Source organism: Mus caroli, unplaced genomic scaffold, assembly GCF_978045245.1.
Source record: "Mus caroli unplaced genomic scaffold, Mus_caroli_1 scaffold_11, whole genome shotgun sequence".
NCBI lineage: Eukaryota > Metazoa > Chordata > Mammalia > Rodentia > Muridae > Mus > Mus caroli.
In genome coordinates this window covers 122954387-122974851 of record NW_028227266.1, presented here as the reverse complement: position 1 = coordinate 122974851, position 20465 = coordinate 122954387, and the positions used below count along the sequence as shown (strand labels likewise).

Here is a 20465-nt window from a genome sequence, read left to right as displayed (position 1 = left end):
ACCCGCTCCTCACATGAAGGCCCATACCTAAACATAATTAAAGCAATTTACTGCAAACTAACAGCCAATATCAAATTAAATGGAGACATACTTGAAGCAATCCCACTGAAATTGGGGACAAGCCAAGGATGCCCACTCTCCCCATATCTATTCAATATAGTACTTGAAGTGTTAGCTAGAACAGTAAGACAACAAAAAGAGATCAAGGAGATACAAATTGGTAAAGAAGAAATAAAGGTATCACTATTTGCAGATGATATGAGAGTATACATAAGCGACCTCAAAAATTCTACCAGAGAACTTCTCCAGCTTATAAACAACTTCAGCAAAGTGGTGGGATATAAATTAACTCAAATAAATCAGTAGCTTTCCTTTATACACAGGATAAACAGGCTGAGAAAGAAATTAGGGAAACAACTCCCTTCACAATAGTCACAAATAATATAAAATATCTTGGGGTAACTCTAACCAAACAAGTGAAAGACCTGTATGACAATAACTTCAAGTCTCTTAAGAAAGAAAACAAAGAAGATTTCAAAAATTGGAGAGACTTCCCATGCTCATGGATTCACAGAACTAACAGTAAAAATGGATATCCTACCAAAGGCAATCTATATATTCAAAGCAATCCCCATCAAAATTCCAACACAATTCTTCAAAGACATGGAAAGAACAATTCTTAAATTCAGCTGGAAAGGCAAAAAACCCAGAATAGTGAAAACAATTCTTAAAAATAAAAGAACAGCTGGGGGAATCACCATCTCTGACCTCAAGCTTTACTACAGAGCAATAGTGATAAAAACTGCATGGTATTGGTACAGAGACAGACAGGTTGATCAATGGAATAGAAATGAACCCAGAAATAAAACCACACACTTATGGTCACATGATCTTTGACAAAGACTCCAAAAATATACAATGGATAAAAGAAAGCATCTTCAATAAATGTTGCTGGTCTAACTGGCTGTCTGTATGTAGAAGAATGAAAATAGACCCATATTTGTCACCTTCTACAAAGCTCAAGTCCAAGTGGATCAAGGACCTCAACATAAAACCTGAAGGGCCCAAGTGAGGACACTTCAGTCCCACTTTGGAGAGAGAAGAAAGCAATCACAAGTGGGGAGGGAAGGAGAGACCTGGGAGGGAAAGTGAAGGGAAGGGGAGGTGGGGGGAGGGGAACCTGATCTGGTATTGGGTGAGGGAAAAGGACTGAAGGCCTGAGGGCCAGCAGAAAGAATGGAAACAGGCAACCTCAGGAAATAGGAGGTTGGAGGGGGGACTCTCCAGAAGGCACCAGAGACTTGGGAGGTGACAGGCTTTCAGGACTCAAAGGGAGGGATCTTAGATGGAATGCCCAACAGTTTGGAGAGGGAGCTTATAGAACCCACCTCCAGCAGGAAGACAGGACACCAAGTGAGGGATGGGGTTGTCATCCCACAGTCACATCTCTGACCCATAGTTGTTCCTGTCTGAGAGAATTACAGAGATGGAAATGGAGAGGAACCTGAGGAAAAGAAGGTTCAGCAACAGGCCCAAAGTGGGATACAGCTCAAGGGGAGGTCCCAACGCCTGACACTATTATTGAGGCTATGGAGCACTCACAAAAAGTGACCTAGTATGACTGCCCTCCTAAAGATCCAACAAGCAGCTGAAGGAGTCAGATGCAGATATTTACACCCAACCAATGGACAGAAGCAGCTGACCCTTGTGGTTGAATTAGGTAAAGTTGATAAAAGTGAAGAAGGGCAATCCTGTAGGAGGACCAGCAGTCTCAATTAACCTGGACCCCCAAGATCTCTCAAACACTGGACCATCAAACAAACAGCATACACCAGCTGATATGAGGCCCCCAACACACATACAGTAGAGGACTTTCTGGGTCTGTGTTCATTCAGAGATGATGCACCTAACCCTCAAGAGACTGGAGGCCCCAGGGAATTTAGAGGTTGGGTGGGGTGGGGGGTGGGGACATCCACGTGGAGATGGGGGGCTGGGGAGAAAGTATGGGATGTGCAAGAGTCAGAGGGTGGATGGGGGGAATAAAATATGGAGTGTAAAAAGAAAAAGAATCCACTTAGCATTCTGAGATTGTTTCCATGTTTATACACAATTCCCATCAGAAATCCAACTATTTTCTACAGATATACTTTTATTTATACTTTGTGTAAGAGATTTAACCTAATCTTATGCATATACAAACTAAGAATGATTTCTAGTGTCAGATGCTATCTGTGAAAGGCTTCAGCAAGTGAGTTTTCTTGAGATGGCCCTATGTTTTGCAAAGCTGTGATGGGTGTGTTCTGGGTTGCAGGGTCCTCAGAGACTTCATCCCAGCATTGCTTCTTGCTTCTAATAGTCCTATCTTGCCACAATTACATAGCCTAATGATTCCTGATCATCAGCCCACTCTGTTGAGCAGATTTCCTGTAGAATCAATATGACCATGTACTTTCATGTAGAAATTCTGTGTAGATGAGCTGATGATTTCAGATTCCTGATAATGATTTTTTTTTTTTAGAACTCATAAACTGATGCAAGTAATCTCAAGTCCCCTATAGAATCAAAAGTTGCAAACAGAGTTCTGTAAACCTTCATGTGTCACAGGCTAATTGCACTAGGAAAAGAAAGCAAGCTTGGAACAAATTTACAAGGAAATTTATCAAGGAAACATTCCTTCTAGGTCGGGAATGAGGCCACTATCTGGTAACTTAAGGTCAAAATCTGGGACTGGTCAATTTATTGTAGATACAAGGACAGAAAATAAATGATGGATTAATCTATATATACAAGACTTCAAAATAATAAGACACAAGGTAGATGATTTGTCTCTTGACAAAACCATGCTAACATGACATAAAAATTATTGCTTTAAACTTATAATGAAGTTAAGGAGCTAGTAAAAGATAAGGAATGGTTAGTCAGGAAGTAGTCTTAATGAAAATACATGTAAACAATTCCACTGTAACTCCTTAAGCCTTGGTGACCTATGACATGAATTTATGCCTTTAAAAAAAAACAACCAACCAAACAAAACCCATGTGATCAATTATCCTGAGAAGTATAAAAACTAAGAGCAACTACAATAAAGCAGTCATTTACCCTTCTTTGCTTGATCTAGTATAGGTGTGTCTCTGTATGTGTGCCTTTCTTTCCTTCTCTATTTTTTCTTTTTCTTTTCCTCTTCTCTTCTCTTTTCTTTTCTTTTCTTTTCTTTTCTTTTCTTTTCTTTTCTTTTCTTTTCTTTTCTTTTCTTTCCTTTCCTTTCCTTTCCTTTCCTTTCCTTTCCTTTCCTTTCCTTTCCTTTCCTTTCCTTTCCTTTCCTTTCCTTTCCTCTCTGGCTCATGTGATCCGGCCAGCAAGAGACCTGATCACAGAGAAAAGGACCAAAGTAATTAAATTTCTTTCCACCACTCCCCTCCCCCTGCCTCTATCTCACCCCCCAGCTGCTATCAGGAGGAGTTAAATTGCCAGAAGCCAGTGGCTTTGGACCACAGAACAGCAAAGAGTTAAAGTAACAGTTAAATTGCCAAAAGTAAGATGCTTTTGGCTCTGGGATCACCAATGCCACCCTTGCTGCCCTTCTCAGGGAACTGTGATACTAGGCTGGGTTCTAGCAGTCTAGCACTACCATAAATTAGGTACACCTTGCCAGTTAGGATAGAGGCTACAAATGCTCATCAAAACCACTTATTCCACTAAGGAAGCTGAGAAGAGGGGAATTCTGGGCCCTGGAACAACTCATGAAGAAAGGTGATGGACATCACATGATGATATTTGTGTAGATTAAAATAAGGTGTCTGGAGACAGTCTGAGTCTCCTGTAGTCAATCAAAAAAAAAAAAACCCAAGGACATATTTTGAGTATAAAATCAACCACAGAAATCAGCCAGAGCCCATACAAGTCTCCTCTTTTTGGAGAGTCTTCTTTCATGTGGCTATGGTTAGCTGAGAAAACTGTAAAAGGGCTTTCAATCATGTTTCTGTGGATACTCTGGATTTAATAAGTTCTTATAGTGGAGTAGTGTGATTTATATTGTCCATCAGCTTGATTGGATTGAGAAGTACCTAGAAGAACATAATAAAGCTCTTCTCTAGGTAAGTCTGTGAAGGTGTTTATAGAGAGACTTATCTAAAGGGGGAAGATCTGTTCTGAAAGTAGTAGCACCATTTACAGGTTAAAAGCCTAGATGGAATAAAAGGGGGAAAAGAGAAAAACAACCAAAGTAGCCATTTTTTCTCTGTTTTCCAACCACCATGATGTTAACTGTTCTGCTCTACCACTATCTTTCTGCCATGATGGACTAACTTCTGAAACTCTGAACCAAAATAAATCTTTCCTCCTTAAAGTTGGTTTGCTCATGCACTTTGTCAAAATGATGAAAACTTTTACAAAATGAATTATGGTGTATATTGTAGAATGCTAAATAGCATCCTTGACTTCATCTGTGAAGTCCTATTAGTAACAAGTCTCTCAGTTCAGCCACCAAAATGTCTCTATTAATTTCTGGATACCCCCTGAGGGTGTTACCATCCTCTCATTGAGAATAACTACTCTAGGATAATCAACAGTGGGTTAAATAAGGAAGAAATAAAATTAGGGAGCACAGAACAAAAAAATAAATAAATTCTACATATCTTGAGTATGCCTGAAAGTTATTAAATTGGATACTAATATTGGATTCTAAAGTGTATGTCCTTGCATGGTTATAACTGGTAGATGTTGGAAACCTCACTCTAAAGGCTCATGATCTCATTGAGCTACACCATAAGTCAGTTTACACAGAGTCATTTAGTGTCTTATGTGCCTTATTTGCTTCAAGATAAAAAGGAAATAGACATTCTCAGAAAATTTTTACAATAGCAAATATTTACAAGGATGTCAGTGAACTAGGTGAGACTATGTTAAGGTCTTATCATGCAATATCTTATTTATCCTCTAATCAAAACTATGAGATAGATATTATTATACTCAATTACAGAGAAAAAAGTCAAGGCTTAAAAATAGTACGCTATCATAGTTATCTCAATACGGTAATGACTAAACACAAGTCAAACTATACTATTTATATGCACACCAGACTTGGAATATTCAATATAATAATCCTGGCCACATTAAAATTAAAAATAATATATAACCCACATTAGCCACATTCTACATTCATGTAATATGCTACCATATTAGAAGATATAGAAAGAAAGCATGATGTTAGGAAAATTCTATTGTGCAGCCTAGTATTTTCTATCCAAAACATCCCTGTCCGCTGATATTAGTAGTCTTCAAATTACCAAAAGGAACAAAAGGCTATAAGAACTCAGATTACTTCCTAAGCTCCCACTGCTTCAACATGATATTCAGGCCAATATGAGTTTTAAGTTCTTACCTTCTCATCCCAGAGTTTGGTCTTTACCATGCAGGAAAGACCGAGCTGTCCCATTAACAGATGATTGATTTAATTATATATTGAGAAAACATTATAACTTCTTTATAGTATATTTTTTTAGTAATCTAAGATAATGGAAATAAATGTAAGTAGAAAAATCTTGGTAGAATTTTCTGGTAAATATAGACTATCTTGAAGCATTTCCACTATGTTTTTATTTTTAAACTTAGTTGCATTATGTTCAGTGATACTTAGTTTCAAGAGGGGATATTGTCTTGACTCAAAACAAAAAGAGCAACTTATATCTGCCTTTCAGAAATATCCCTCACAGGGTCATGTTTTGTGTATAGCAAAATATGTCCAGACTGGCACTATTGATAACCCCATAGATTCTTTAGGAGGTGAAGTCCGGCTGGCTTTAAGGCACTAGGGATGATTCTTTGAAAGTTATAGCTTGCCCCTGCTTCTGGACTTTGCTTTCTGGACTTCTGTAACATGAACAGTCTCTGGTATACATACCCATGTACTTTGATACAATGCTATGACTTCCCCATAATGAACTAAAGCTATGAGCCAAAGTAAACTCTTTCCTTCAGTTGTTTTAGCTGAGTATTATGGTCACAGTGACACAAAAATAACTAATACAAGCCAAGCTTTGTTTCATGTGTATGTGTTCATACATTTAAATTAGGTGCCAGGCCATCTAAAAGTTACTCTCTGAATGCTAACTTTTCAACTTTTTCAGAATTAACATTGCCTGACCAGGTCATGATCTTCTTCGTTCTCCAAACCCTCACACTGTGTGACAATGCTCAGATTCCAAACATCATATCCAGTATGACATACTTCAACCCAGTCTTCACTTCCAGTGTCTCAAACTTGGCTATTTTGAGAACCACCTGGGGAATTCCTAAGAGTTAGGAACACAGGTACGTGTGGGTTGATTAATGAGAATTGTTTGGTGTAGAATTGTAGTGAGACTTCGTGTAAACTTCCCGTGTCATTTCAAAGTGTAGCTAAGATTAAGCCAGGACTAGAATATAGCCTTCATTAATTGTAAACTCATCTCCTGAATTTATCTAGGCATGATTGTAAGTGGTATCAGACCCTCTCCCCACCTACTCGTTCAGTGGCTTACCACCGACTGCACACTGAGATTGGAAAACACTGTCAAAACTTGCTAATTCTTGAGTCCTCTAAAACCCTCTTTGAGAGTGTGGAGTAGACTCTGCTTTTCACCTACAGAGAGGCACCTGGACTGAGTGATCCTCAACAGCTTTTCAATTTTAAAGGTGTATAGTTTTGTAAGAATGTTTCATCCATGTGGATGGAATAATAATGGTAATGAAGAAAAGAGAATAAAAAGAATCAAAGAAAGCCACCTGCATTTCAACTATATTGGAACACTGCAAACACTTGGGATATGCAGGGTTAGAGTGAAATGCAAGAAGAGTCTGGGGTACTTCATGCATGTGAAAATACCTGTTTATAAATAATTTCCCGAGCCTTTTCAAGGTCTGGGCTCCAGCATTCTGCAGATCCACCTGAAACCATTATTTCAAAGTGTCAACTTGTATCCTCAACTGGTGTTCTTCCTGTTCTTCAGAAGCAGTAAGAAAGAGCTGTGTGTCATATACCCTGAGCTGCTCTGGATATGCCTCTGTCCACACTGGAATTAAAGACAAAAACAGTAAAAAATTCAGTGAAGCCATACTCCTTATTTGTATGAATGATGTGGTCCATGCTGGTTGCCAAACATCTTTGTTATTTGCTAGTTGGCCACTGGAGGGCAGTATAGAATCAATATAGCCTAGGCTATTTGCAGTTTTGATAGCTTTCCCTTTGGCTCAATCAGGAAAAGGGGTCATTTTTTTTACTATGAATGCTTTAAAACTCATTTTTGAGCCAGGTAATGGTAGTGCACACCTTTAGTCCAAGCAATTTGGAAGCAGAGGCGGGCATATTTCTGAGTTTGAGGCCAGCCTGATCTACAGAGGAAGTTCCAGGGCGCCTGGACTACAGAAGAAACTCTCAAAACAGACAAACAAAATCCCCTATTTTTAAAACAAAATAAGCTCTTGAGGCATTACAGAATTATAATAACACAGAAATTATAATTCATCGAAATAGTAACAATATGGAGCCAAATGGAACATTAAAGTATTTTTAAAATAATGAAAGGAAATATATACATAGTCATACAATACCTCAAGTGGTTTTTCTTTGTAAATTCATTTAACATATGGCAAGGTAAGAAGGAGTGTATATATCAGCCATAAAAGAGAGAGAGAGAGAGAGAGAGAGAGAGAGAAAGGGACACCTTTTGTAGTGGTTAGTATTGATTGATTGCTTTACTGGATTTAGAACTACCTAGGAAAAACATTTCTGTTTGTATCTATGTGGATGTTTCCACAAAGGATTAGCCAAGGAGAGAAGACCCACCCTGAATATGAACAACACCATTTCATGGACTGGGGACTTGAACTGAATAAAGAGGAGAAAGAGAGCTGACACCAGCATTCAATTCTTTGCTTCCTGGATGTAGATGTGACATTACCACCAAGCTCACACTCCTAACACACCACGGTAGAGTGTATTCCATCAAATTACCAACAACCATAAACCTTTCTTCTTTAAACTGCCTTTGTCAGATATTTTGTCACAGCAACAAGAATGCTGGCTTTATCATAGCAGATAGAGGGCTCCCTTCCCCTGACTCCTTTCTCCTAAACCCAGCTGCCTTCCACTCTACTTTAACACTTTCTACCTTCAAATCTAAGAGATGAAAAGCAACCCTTTGAATCTGGTGAGAAGTTACTAAACCACTCAGAGCCCATTTTACTTCCTGCTCATTTGTCTCTTCCATTAGGAGCATCAACAGCCCGAACATCTTTGCACACCCTCTTTGGAAGCTGGGGCTGTAACAGACTGAAAATCAGCATTGTTCCAAACTCTCCTTGGAGGATCTATCCTCTTTCTGGACAAGAAATATGTGCACAGAAATCCCAGTGTTATAGAATTTCCATTACTGAAATTATTAACACACTTTTGAGAGAGAGAGAGAGAGAGAGAGAGAGAGAGAGAGAGAGAGAAGAAGAAGAAGAAGAAGAAGAAGAAGAAGACGACGAAGAAGAAGAAGAAGAAGAAGAAGAAGAAGAAGAAGAAAAAGAAGAAGAAGAAGAAGAAGAAGAAGAAGAAGAAGAAGAAGAAGAAAGAGAAAGAAAGAAAGAAAGAAAGAAAGAAAGGCCTCACCCTCTCTGACTCCCACTCAAATACCAGACCATAAAGTTGCATATCTTTATTTTCAACCAGATTCTTGACTTCTGAAATAAATTTGTAAATATGTTAAAACTCTTTTGATTGAGAGTAAGCACAATTTAAAATTTACACTCTTTCAAAGCAACACTGCTCAGAAACTGCATGCTTGGACATAACATCTTTAAGAACAAATTATTATAAAAAATTGTCTAAGGAAGAAAGTTAATGGCTAAAAATACTTAAAAGGAAATATAATCATCATCACCACCCACTTCATCCAAGAGCTCTATATTTAAACAAGTAGTATTTGGGGGTGTTCTCCAAAACAACTACTTACAAAATACTCTCATAATTTTACATACTACTCACTAAATGTATACTTGATTGAAAGTATAAAATGCAATTTTTTTACAAAGCACTTTTTATAAGACTCATTATCTTCAAAGAATGTATAACTTTCTACATGCTAATGAATAAAAAAATAACTGCTGGATATGTTCACATATACTTGTAATCTCAGAACTTGAGATGTAAGCAGGAGGATCATGAGCTTGACTCCAGTCTGAGCAACACAGTGGGGAGGAATGTGGATGACAAGGAATAAAAAAGCAAACGTTCACTTCCTGCTGACAGTCACAGGACTCTGGTTTCACAATCGGAGCTTGAGAAAAACCAGTAGCACCTCTTGTTAGGCAGATACTTTAATCTTCTGAGAGATTCTAACCCCTTTGTTTCCTCCTCTAACCTTCACTATGAAGATCTTAACTGCTCTAAAATTCAAAACAATATCAACTGCAAAAACAAAAAAAAATCCTAAACCTCTGAAATGGCCAAATTTAGCATTGTTTGTGTGGAGAAGCCATCTGGAAAGTGTGACTGAAGTCCTCATACTCAGCCTGGAACACAGAGAGCAGTAGTTATACTTTCATGGCTTCTGAGGTGCACAACAACTTGTTTCTAAAATGAATCTTCCAGAGATGATGACTGCTAAGTAAATAGAGAAAATTGATGCTCTTTCCTCATCTCTTGGAGCTTCTGCTCAAGATTATAAAGTTCTGGCTTCAAACTATGTAAACAGCCCTCATCTAAAATCACAAGCGTTATTATTCCTAGACCTCAGGCTCATGATTCATAATCCAGGTGTTTCACAGTCCCGGTGTGGTAGGATTTAGGTCTGAAGGCAGGAACAAAATGCTAGCCTGAGATAACATTATATTCCGGCTGTAAAATGAGACTACCTTCCTAGGCTAAACTCTTTATTCCTCCTTTGTATTTGCTGTTTCCTCAATGGGTATTTCAACCTAACTAAGCCTAGGGGTTCTTATGCACCTCTAACTCCAATTTACCCCAAGTTCTGCTGACTCTACATTTTATATGCAGAAGTGTTTCTTCCCTGTTGGCAATCAGGCACATCCGTGGACGCAAGAAGCGACTTTATGGCAATCAGGCATATTTACAGCCGGCTTTCAGGAACCGAGCGGTGAGACACGTCATCTCTAGGCAACAGCATCGGCCCTGCGTCCGTCCCTTTGCATATGGGCCATGGCACCTGCCTCAAGTCTCTTTGTGCATATTTCCCGGCCCTGATAAAAGACTCATTCTCCCTGCTCCCCCACCCCAACCTCCCCATTCAGCTTTAAAAGACCCAATCTATCTAAAAATAAATATAAAAAAGATGCATGTATCTTGGGCCCTCTATGATACTAATTTCTTTTTTAAAAGAACCATTCCTACTCCCAAGCTGCATAGAAAAACTACGTGATACACAAAAGTCAACCGGGTCATAAACCAGTAGAAACTTCATGTTCTCCTGTGGATCGGGTATAGACTGAGCTTACACGATCAGGATTGTCTTGCTGGAAAATTGAACACCGTTTGCAAAAGCGTTTGACAATATGTTTTCGGAAGAACACTGAGAGATAACTCCGGAACTTCTCTCCAACAAAGGCATAGATGACAGGGTTTAGGCAGCAGTGTGTCATTCCAAGAGTCTCTGTTGCCTGCATGGCCTGGTCTAGTCTATTAGAACTACTGCAGTTATTCAGTCCAAAGAATTCCTGGAAGGTGGTCAGGAGGAGGACAATGTTGTAGGGAGTCCAGAAGAGAAAGTAGACAATCATGATGGCAAAGATGAGCCTCACAGCCCTGTGCCTCTTCTTCTCATTCCTACAGCGAAACAGGGTGTGGAGAATTCCTGAGTAGCAGATGACCATGACAAGTAGAGGCAGGATCAGGCTCAAGATGACCATCTTTAATGTTTGGAAACTCTTCCAGAAATGATACTGAGTGTGTGGAAAGTGAGGACTGCATGTATAATGAAAACCTTCTTTCTGAGATCTGGTAAAGATTATTTCTGGGAGAGAGGCAAACACAGCCACCACCCAAGTGACTATACTTGTTATCACCCCAAAGTTGACCGTTCTGACTTTTAAAGCAAACACAGCATGGACAATAGCCAAGTACCTATCAATTGTCAGGAGGATAATGAAGAAGATTCCACCAAAATAACCAATGTGATAGAGCCCTGTGAATACTTTACACATTATATTCCCAAAGACCCACTCATTTGCAGCATAGTGAGCCCAGAATGGTAGTGTGAACAGGAAGAGCAGGTCAGAGATGGCCAGGTTGAGCAGGTAGATATCAGTCATGCTCTTCAGCTTTTTACAGTTTATCAAGATGAGGAAGACCATCATGTTACCCACAAAACCAAAGATGAATACCAGGGAGTAGAGTGGGGGCAGGAGCTGGGCTGCAATATGTTTCACATTGATTTTTTGGCAGGGTGCTGACATACCATAATCGATGTCATAGATATAGGTCGGAACTGACCCTTGAAAATCCATCCTGCAAGAGCCTATGAATAAATAAAAGACAATGCTTAATAAAGGTTAAAGCAATTGCTGGCCTACCACAATTATTGTTTTATAACTTAGTAGGTCTTTGAGGCATAGACTTCTACATTTAATTTTCCCATCATCAGATGGCTCGAAATTCACCAAAGATGCGTTTGATCAAATAAAATTTTGCTTTCCATATCAATGTGGGGTGAATTATTCTGTGAAACTGAGTTAGGTCCTATGTAATTCATGGGCTTAAGATCTCTATTGAAGATGCTGCTTCTAGGCATTTATCCATAAATCCTAGAGTTCACACAAATGCCAGAAAGAATGAGTAGTGGGTGCTAATTACTGTTCTACAGTATTACATATGCATTTGCTAAACGCTTGAGTTAACTGTTTGAGGCAAGCAATATACTGTTTATGTTTTTCTGGATAAAACATTCCCCAAGTATAGAGAGAATGAGTGTTAGTATAAAAACCACACCACCAGGAAGTAACTTACTTTGAATTTGGGCAGTATGAAACCTTAACTGACATAGGTTGCTTGTCACTCCTTGGTAACTAATAAGATCTCTCTCTCTCTCTCTCTCTCTCTCTCTCTCTCTCTCTCTCTCTCTCTCTCTCTCCATGGTTTCCCTTGAGCTTTCCAGAACACTGGCTCTTTCTGGATAGTAGCCAATTGGGAGAGCAGTGGAAGGGTGGGGACCAAAACTTGAATTTTCACGAATAAAGGTTTCTTAGTATAAATAATATTTACTCTTGATTCTTCATTGTTCTTGGGCCAGAAGCCAAAGGCTTCAGAGGAATTGTCACCTGTTGCTTAACAACAGGGGATTAAGTAAAGGATTTATTGCCAGGCAGCCAGAAGCCCTTCACTGGCCAGGCTGGTTAACTCTTTTTGAATCAGAGAGAAAAAGGAAAGCAAAGATGTCACTCTCACAGACACATGCACACTGGGTGAAGGAGAAAATGGCTGCATCACTACCTTGGATGGATGGATGGATGGATGGATGGATGGATGGGTAGGTGGGTAGATGGTACAGATTCCCCCTCCCCCCAGCCACCCACTCATCTTTATTTCCTCTCTCTGGCCTTTTTGTAGATAAAAGTTATTAGAAAATTACCTCATGACAAAATGTTATACAAAATGAGAGTTACAAAAGGATGTTAATATTAACTTTAAAGCAGTTTTTCATTCTATATGCTTATTTTAATTTCATAGTCACTGTTTCACATGGCCTTGTCTTATCATAGTGTACACCTGTGGCTTCATTCTTAGACTTGAATACTTTTTCCTTAAACACAAATGTATCCCAAGCATATTTCTCTTTTTAGTGTAGTGATAAGAACTCATTGTATTTCTTATTACGCAGCCTTACTTACTATTATGAGGAGTGGGTACATTCTATTCTTGATTTTAACTTTATTACATCTTTCTAGCAAACAGCTAAAACCATCTTTTAAAAATTTCTTCCTAAGATTATTTAAATCAAATCAGGAACTCTATAAAGTCATTAATTCATCTAAACAGCATTAGTTAATTCATGAAAGTTCATCTTTATGTTGATCTGCAAGAAATCTGATCAATATGGTGGGCTGATACCCATGAATTTTTAGGCTATGTGATAGTGATAGGAAAAGTCTTATCAGCTGCAAGAAGCAATCCTAAACCGAAGTCTCTTTGGGACCTTGCCTCTTACAGCTTTGTCCATGCTAAAAGATGGGTCACCTCCATTAAGGCCACCTGTTAGCCTCAGCCTTTCCTGGATGGCTTCTGACAATGGTGCTTCTCTGTAGTCAGGTTAAAATGATGTAATGTCCAAATACTCAAACAGTGTCATAGAATATAGCATCAGTAATTAAAGTAGACCATCCTCATTTTTTCTCTAAAGTTATTTCTGCTTCCTGAGTTTCCACCATCAAGAGTTCTCATATAAGTAGAAGAGATGATCAAGTAGAAAATGATTCTTTCATCTCCATGGGTGATATTCACTGTCTAGCCTCTACAACCAACTGGCTTGCCCTACTTAAATTCCACTGCTGTACTTCAAACTTTTTTTTTTTGACTTAGTTCCCTAAAGCTCTTCATACTTCCCATTTAGGTAGCTAAGAGAAGCACCCCCCCCCAAAAAAAAAATCACACCTTCAAGGCTAAGCCAGAACAAGAATTTTCTACTAAGTGTGCTGTAGAAACTTTGATGTTTGTGACCTTAGACAATTTTTAGGTTTCTCTATTTTCTTGGAGACAGTCAGGGCAAGAAGAGAAAGAGAGAACAAGAGAGCACAAGAAACTTGAGCTTCTGGTACACACATGTTCAAGGATACACACGTGACCCATGGAAAGATTTCACCTCTTTTCAGCTGATTATCAAACCAGATTTCACCCAATAGCATTGTTCTAGAAGCTAATTTTAAAAGGTAAGGATTTGCTTGCTTTAAAAAAAATTCTCTTTTTAAATATTTCATTCACAATCATGTTTCATATATTTGATGACATCACATGCTGAAACATATCCTAAATTCTTAACTTTCCTGTATCTTAAAGATTATATTTTCAGATAATTCTGTGAGCACCTGGTGCTGACAGATTTCCTCTTAGGATTTCCTGTTAAAGTTTTTACTCATCACAGAAGCTGAGCTAACTAGTCAAGCAAGGGCTGAGAGTTGACTTACCAGAGTCTCTTGTAGGGGGAACGGATGTCTCACCTCCTCTGGCTAGGAGAGCTGTACAAATCTAACATGAAGACAGTATAAAGTAAGAAACACAGTTTCTTTCAGAGAGGGTGGAGTTTAATGAGAAAAGGTATTACGTAGTGTTCAGGGTTGGGGGTGTCAGATCAGTTCTTCTTTTTTTCTTTAAAGTTGCACTTAGAGTAGAAAATAGAAGGCAGCTCTGGACTGAAAGGTTTTTGAGGAGTTTCCTTCTTCAGACTCTTTTACTTATGTTCTCTGCTCATCCAACTACACACTTCGTTAGAAATCAGAAAAATGAAAGGGTATTAATGCCAGAAAAACACTTATAGCCATTAATTAAAGCCCACATTTGAGTCAAGAGAGTCACTGTCTAAGAGACAAATAATGCATGCAATGTCTCTGCTTCTCACTGGTAAAGCCAAAATGGCAAGAGAATTTATTCTTCTCATAGTTGCTCTTGATTAAAGTAAGTTCCAGCCAATTTAAAGTGAGATGGGAGCTTTATCCCAGACACCAATCTTGCTACTTCTTTTACTCATCTTCCTCTCGCTGTCCTACATTTCACACACATATTTTTTACTGCTCAGTGTGACTCTTCAGTGTAAACTAAAACAACTGCTATCAAACAGGTTTACCATATGTTTTCCTGAAAACTAAACATATTTCTTTTTTTCCCTCATGTATCTGGTAACAAGTGACATACAAAATTACACATTTTGCATAGGCACTTATGAGTGCCTATTCTATACCAGATTTGAAGGTAACAGAGCGTCTCAATCCAAGAACATAATTTATCTGGAGCCGTGAAGGATTTTTCATGGAACAACAAAGAGAGGTGCATGATAAAATTTAGGATAATATAATAATGCCATATATGTGACTATATCAGATCAGCTGGGTGGTTGGTGGAATTTTAAAAAACATCAAGAAATGACAACGGAGCTAATAACAGCACAGACCTGCCAATGAGACACAAGAGACCCTGCAAGACACAAGACTTCTGCAGCCTGTGTATTAGGCTAAATAACAATAGTCACTTCATGGTTTGTTATAACAGGCTATTGCGTTCAGTAACTCCATTTTGCTTTATTCTTACTCCTTATTCCCAAGATATGGCTTTCTCTTTGCACTCCAGAACATCTTGTCTGCAAGGTAAGTCTAGACCACCACCAGTAGATTAATAACTCTGGCTAGCCTGGGATTGTCTGATTCAAGTTCCTGGGAATGCAAATTCTATACATAACCAGTCATTCACATTTTCCCCAAAACCTTGGAAGCAGGGAGTTGAGGCATCAGTTTGCTTCCTTTTGGGTGCATGGTGTCTTTAATAAAGACTGTTTTCTTTCTACCAATGTGTGTCTCCTGATGATTAATTTTCTATGTGGTAAATGTCCAGGCCTGAATTTGGTAGCAATAGGAGGCACTCACAGCACGTTTATAGACAAACCACAACAAAATAAACAGCAATCTTTTAATTACACACTCAGTAATATTTTCAAAATAAAAACAATTTAAAATCTTAATGTTTTAAAATCATTTTCTTAGGTAGACCTCTTCACTGCTGTTAGACAAATGTTATAATTCTGTATGTGGAGCTTTTGGGCTAATATCCACTTATCAGTGAGTGCACACCATGTGTTTTCTTTTGCAATTGGGTTACCTCACTCAGGATGATATTCTCAAGTTCCATCCATTTGCCTGTGAATTTCATGAAGTCATTGTTTTTAATGGCTGAGTAGTACTCCATTGTGTAAATGTACACATTTTCTGTATCCATTCCTTTGTTGAGGGACATCTGGGTTCTTTCCAGCTTTTGGCTATTATAAATAAGACTGCTGTGAAGATAGTGGAGCATGTGTTCTTATTATATGTTGGATCATCTTCTGGGTATATGCCCAGGAGTAGTATAGCTGGGTCCTCAGGTAATACTCTGTCAAATTTTCTGAGGAACTGCCAAACTGATTTCCAGAGTGGTTGTACCAGCTTGCATTCCCACCAGCAATGGAGGAATGTTATTCTTTCTCCACATCCTCACTAGCGTCTGCTGTCTCCCTTAACCCAAAAGCTTCAAATAACCAGGATACAATTCACAGACCACATGAAGCTCAAGAAGGAAGTCCAACGTGTGGATACTTTGGTTCTTCTTAGAAGGAGAACAAAATACTCACAGGAGCAAAAACGGAGATAAAGTGTAGAGCAGAGACTAAAGGAAAGGCCATCCAGAGACTGTCCCACCTGGGGATTCATCCCATATACAGTTACCAAACCCAGACACTATTGTGGATGCCAAGAAGTGCATGCTGAAAGGAGCCTGATATGGCTGTCTCCTGAGAGGCCCTGCCAGAACCTTACAAATACAGAGGTCGATGTTAGCTGAGCTCAGGCTTCCTAGTATAGGAGTTAGAGAAGGGACGGAAGAAGTTGAAGGGGTTTGCAACCCCATAGGAAGAACAACAATCTCAACCAACCAGAATCACCAGAACTCCCAGGGACTAAGTCACGTGTACAAAGGAGTACACATGGCTCCAGCTGCATATGTAGCAGAGGATGGCCTTATCATGCATCAATGGAAGGGGAGGTCCTTGGTCCTATGAAGGCTCAATAGATGCCCCAGTATAGGGGAATCGAGGGCAGGGAGGTAGGAGTAGGTGTAGGAGAACCCTCATAGAAGCATGGGAGGGAGGATGTGATAGGGTGTTTCGGGGAAGGAGGGAAACCGGGAAAGGGGATAACATTTGAAATGTAAATAAAAAAATCCAATAAAAAATAATTCTGTATGTGAATACTATTTACTCTTATTGTCACCATGTAGATCTAGAGCTTAGCTCTATGCTGAGATAATTTCATAGGGTAGCTGAAGATATGGGAGATCTAGCTCACCCCCCAGAGGGCAGTGTGGAGCCCTATACAGGCTCAAAAGTCACTCAGACAGGACCTCCAGTGGCCTTGGCAAGATACTTCACTTCTGAAATTCCATTGCAAATCCTGTTCAAGATGTGCTAGCTGATATGTGAAGGAATAAATGCTACTAGAAACCTTGCAGTTTGAAAATTATGCCTTGGAACAGAGCCAGGGACAAGATTGCAGTTTGCAGAAAGAAGCCCAGCTAAGTAAGACATTACCCCCTGTTAAGTGCCTGGTCCAGAGGTGTGTTCCAGTTACCTCCTGGATAAGTTTGCCTCAAGTATACACAAAGAAGTGAGGGACTATGGACCCATAGAGAAATCTTTACTAGCAAATGAATGTACATTTTTGTTAGATATTTTCTTTATTTACATTTCAAATGTTATCCCATTTCCTAGTTTCCCCTCTGAAAAATCCCCTATCCCCTCCCCCTCCCCCTGCACCCCAACCCACCCACTCTCATTCCTGGTCCTGGCATTCCTCTATACTGCGGCATAGAACCTTCATAGGACCAAAGGCCTCTCCTCCCGTTGATGGTCGACTAGGCCATCCTCTGCTACATATATAGCTAGAGCCACAAGTTCCACCATGTGTTTTCTTTGATTGGTGGCATAGTTCCAAGGAGCTCTGGGGGTACTGGTTAGTTCATATTGATGTTCCTTCTATGGGGCTTCAGTCCCCTTCAACTCCACGGGTATTTCTCTGGCTCCTTCATTGGGAACCCTGTGCTCTGTCCAATGGATGTCTGTGAGCATCCACTTCTGTATTTGTCAGGCACCGTATCTCACAACCATAGCACACTATGCTGCAACTTGGATTTTGTTCTCTGCTTTGCTCACTGCTTTTTGCATCCCAGTTTGCATGACTTTATTCTCATATATGTTGTACTTAGACTTTGACAAATTAATGCTTATGGTTAGTGTGTCCCTCTAGACTCAGTGCCCATATGGAGTATCTGAAGCCATCTCTCCTTTTGGGACACCAGTAAGTCTTTGAGCAAGTTTTCTATCTCTAGTCATTGTATTGATGTCCCTCTCCTTGCTTTGATCTCATTGCCAACAATCTCACTGAACCAATATCCAGAGCATTGTTGACAAATAGGGAGCTGCCAATCTTTCCCTTTGAGTCCAAGGGAACTCAGTGTGAATTATGAGGACACAGCAACTTCATTCTAAGTCCTTATCAGTAGTAAAATGAGCGGTGAAAACAGCAAATGAATCTTAAAAAACAACATATCTAGGGCTGGGGAAACAGCTCAGTGGGTAAACTGCTTACTGTGAGGTCTGAGGACCTCAGTTTGCATCCCCAGCATTTACATTTTGTTTTTAGTTTTTTTTTTTTTATTTTAAAAGGTATTTTTTATTAGCTATTTTCTTTATTTACATTTCAAATGCTATCCCGAAAGTTCCCTATGCCCTCCCCCGGCCCTGCTCCCCTACCCACCCACTCCCACTTCCTGGCCCTGGTGTTCCCCTGTACTGGGGCATATAATCTTCACAAGACCTAGGGGCCTCTCTTCCCAATGATGGCCAACTAGGCCATCTTCTGCTACATATGCAGCTAGAGACTCGAGCTCTGGGGGTACTGGTTAGTTCATATTGTTGTTCCACCTATAGGGTTGCAGACCCCTTCAGCTCCTTGGGTGCTTTCTCTAGCTCCTCCATTGGGGGCTTTGTGTTCCATCCTACAGATGACTGTAAGCATCCACTTCTGTATTTGCCAGGCAATGGCATAGCCTCATACGAGACAGCTATATCAGGGTCCCTTCAGCAAAATCTTGCTGGCATATGCAAGAGTGTCTGGGTTTGGTGGCTGATTATGGGATGGATCCCCGGGTGGGGTAGTCTCTGGGATAGTCCATCCTTTTGTCTTAGCTCCAAACTTTGTCTCTGTAATTCCTTTCATGGGTATTTTGTTCCCTATTCTAAGGAGGAATGAAGTATCCACACATTGGTCTTCCTTCTTCTTGATTTTCTTGTGTTTTGCAAATTGTCACTAGATATACACTCACTGATAAGTGGATATTAGCCCAGAAATTTAGAATACCCTAGTTTTTTTGTTTTGTTTTGTTTTGTTTTGTTTTGTTTTGTTTTAAAGAAAAAAGTTAAATGTGGTAGTGCAGGCCTGTAATCCCAGTCCTGAGGGACAGAGTCAGGAGGAGCTTAGACCACTAGCCAGTCTAACCAATTAGTGAGCTTCTGGATCAGTGAAAGATGCTGTCTCAAAAACTAAGGTGAAAAATGATAGAGGAAGACAACTGGTTTGAGCTCTGGCCTCCACATGTGCATGTACAGATGCACGAACCCACATACACATGCATAGACCACATACAGACAAATGTCTGATTATAACATCAACTATGCTTATTATATGAAGTGGAGGAAAACAAAAGTAAGAAAAAATAGCCATATTCTAATAATTAAAATACTAGCCCTTTTAAATACATTTCAATACTTATCTTTTCCCATGAACCCTTTTTAACTATTCTAACACATATATCACTTTAGCATCTGGTGTTTGTTTTTTTTTTTTTTTTTTTTGTTGTTGGGTGTTTTTTGGTAATGTTTCCTCAATATTGTAGCACAGTAATTTATTTGTGCTTTTAAATATTTTTATGGGATAGGCATAATGAGACACCCTTACTCTTTGAGTATGAGGCCAGCCCACTACACATAGTAAGTTCCAGGCCAGTTAGGGCTAAATAAGAGACATTGTATCAAAAATCTTTTTATTGTGGGTATGTTTCTTTATTTGCAGTTTTAATTGAGGGCTTATATCTTATCTGTATAGCTTTTCCAGTTCTGATTTGCATAGACTTATAAAACCATCATCAAGATCTGGTGATAAGGAATATACTCTTCATATGGCCCAGGAAAGTACCCTCTATCTTGCCCCGTGGGTAAGGGTCATTCTGACCTTAGGTAGAATCAGGTGGTTTTGAATTGAATGAAAAGAGAATCCCAGGTGCTTCCTTCTTCCTGCCTAGTGTCTTTTGCTCCACATCACAACATTAGCTGTGTTACAAAGCAGATAGGATCTTTTCTGTAATTTACTAACAGGAACAATGGCATACTGTCATTGTCAACATTCTTTTATTGTATAAAGGAGGAGGAAGTCTTTAGTGCCTACAAGGTTACCTTTAGGGTAGCAAGAAACTTCTCACAGTCCTTATGGAAATAAAAATATTCTACTCACCACCTTTCAGTATCACACATTGACATCTAGGTGCCTGAACAATGATGCTTGGGTTTAATGACTCCCAGTCTTTTTACCTTCCACCTCACACTTCTGTCATGGAAACTGGAATTATGCTATTTTCTCATTTCTGTCTTAGTCTTCTAGATATTTGTAATGGAAAATATAACTCTCTCCCCAACTTATATAAC

General features: G+C 39.3%; 1 protein-coding gene across 1 annotated transcript; it reads right to left on the bottom strand.

Annotated features, from left to right (window-relative positions):
* Positions 1-8635: 8635 nt before the first annotated feature.
* Positions 8636-14256, bottom strand: LOC110302023 (C-C chemokine receptor type 5). Its single transcript, XM_021172775.3, has 2 exons — positions 14155-14256; positions 8636-11495 (listed from the first exon to the last, which is right to left on the bottom strand). The coding sequence occupies exon 2, from the start codon at positions 11482-11484 to the stop codon at positions 10420-10422; it is 1065 nt and encodes a 354-aa protein (XP_021028434.1). The 5' UTR covers positions 11485-11495; positions 14155-14256; the 3' UTR covers positions 8636-10419.
* Between the last annotated feature and the right edge of the window lie 6209 nt (positions 14257-20465).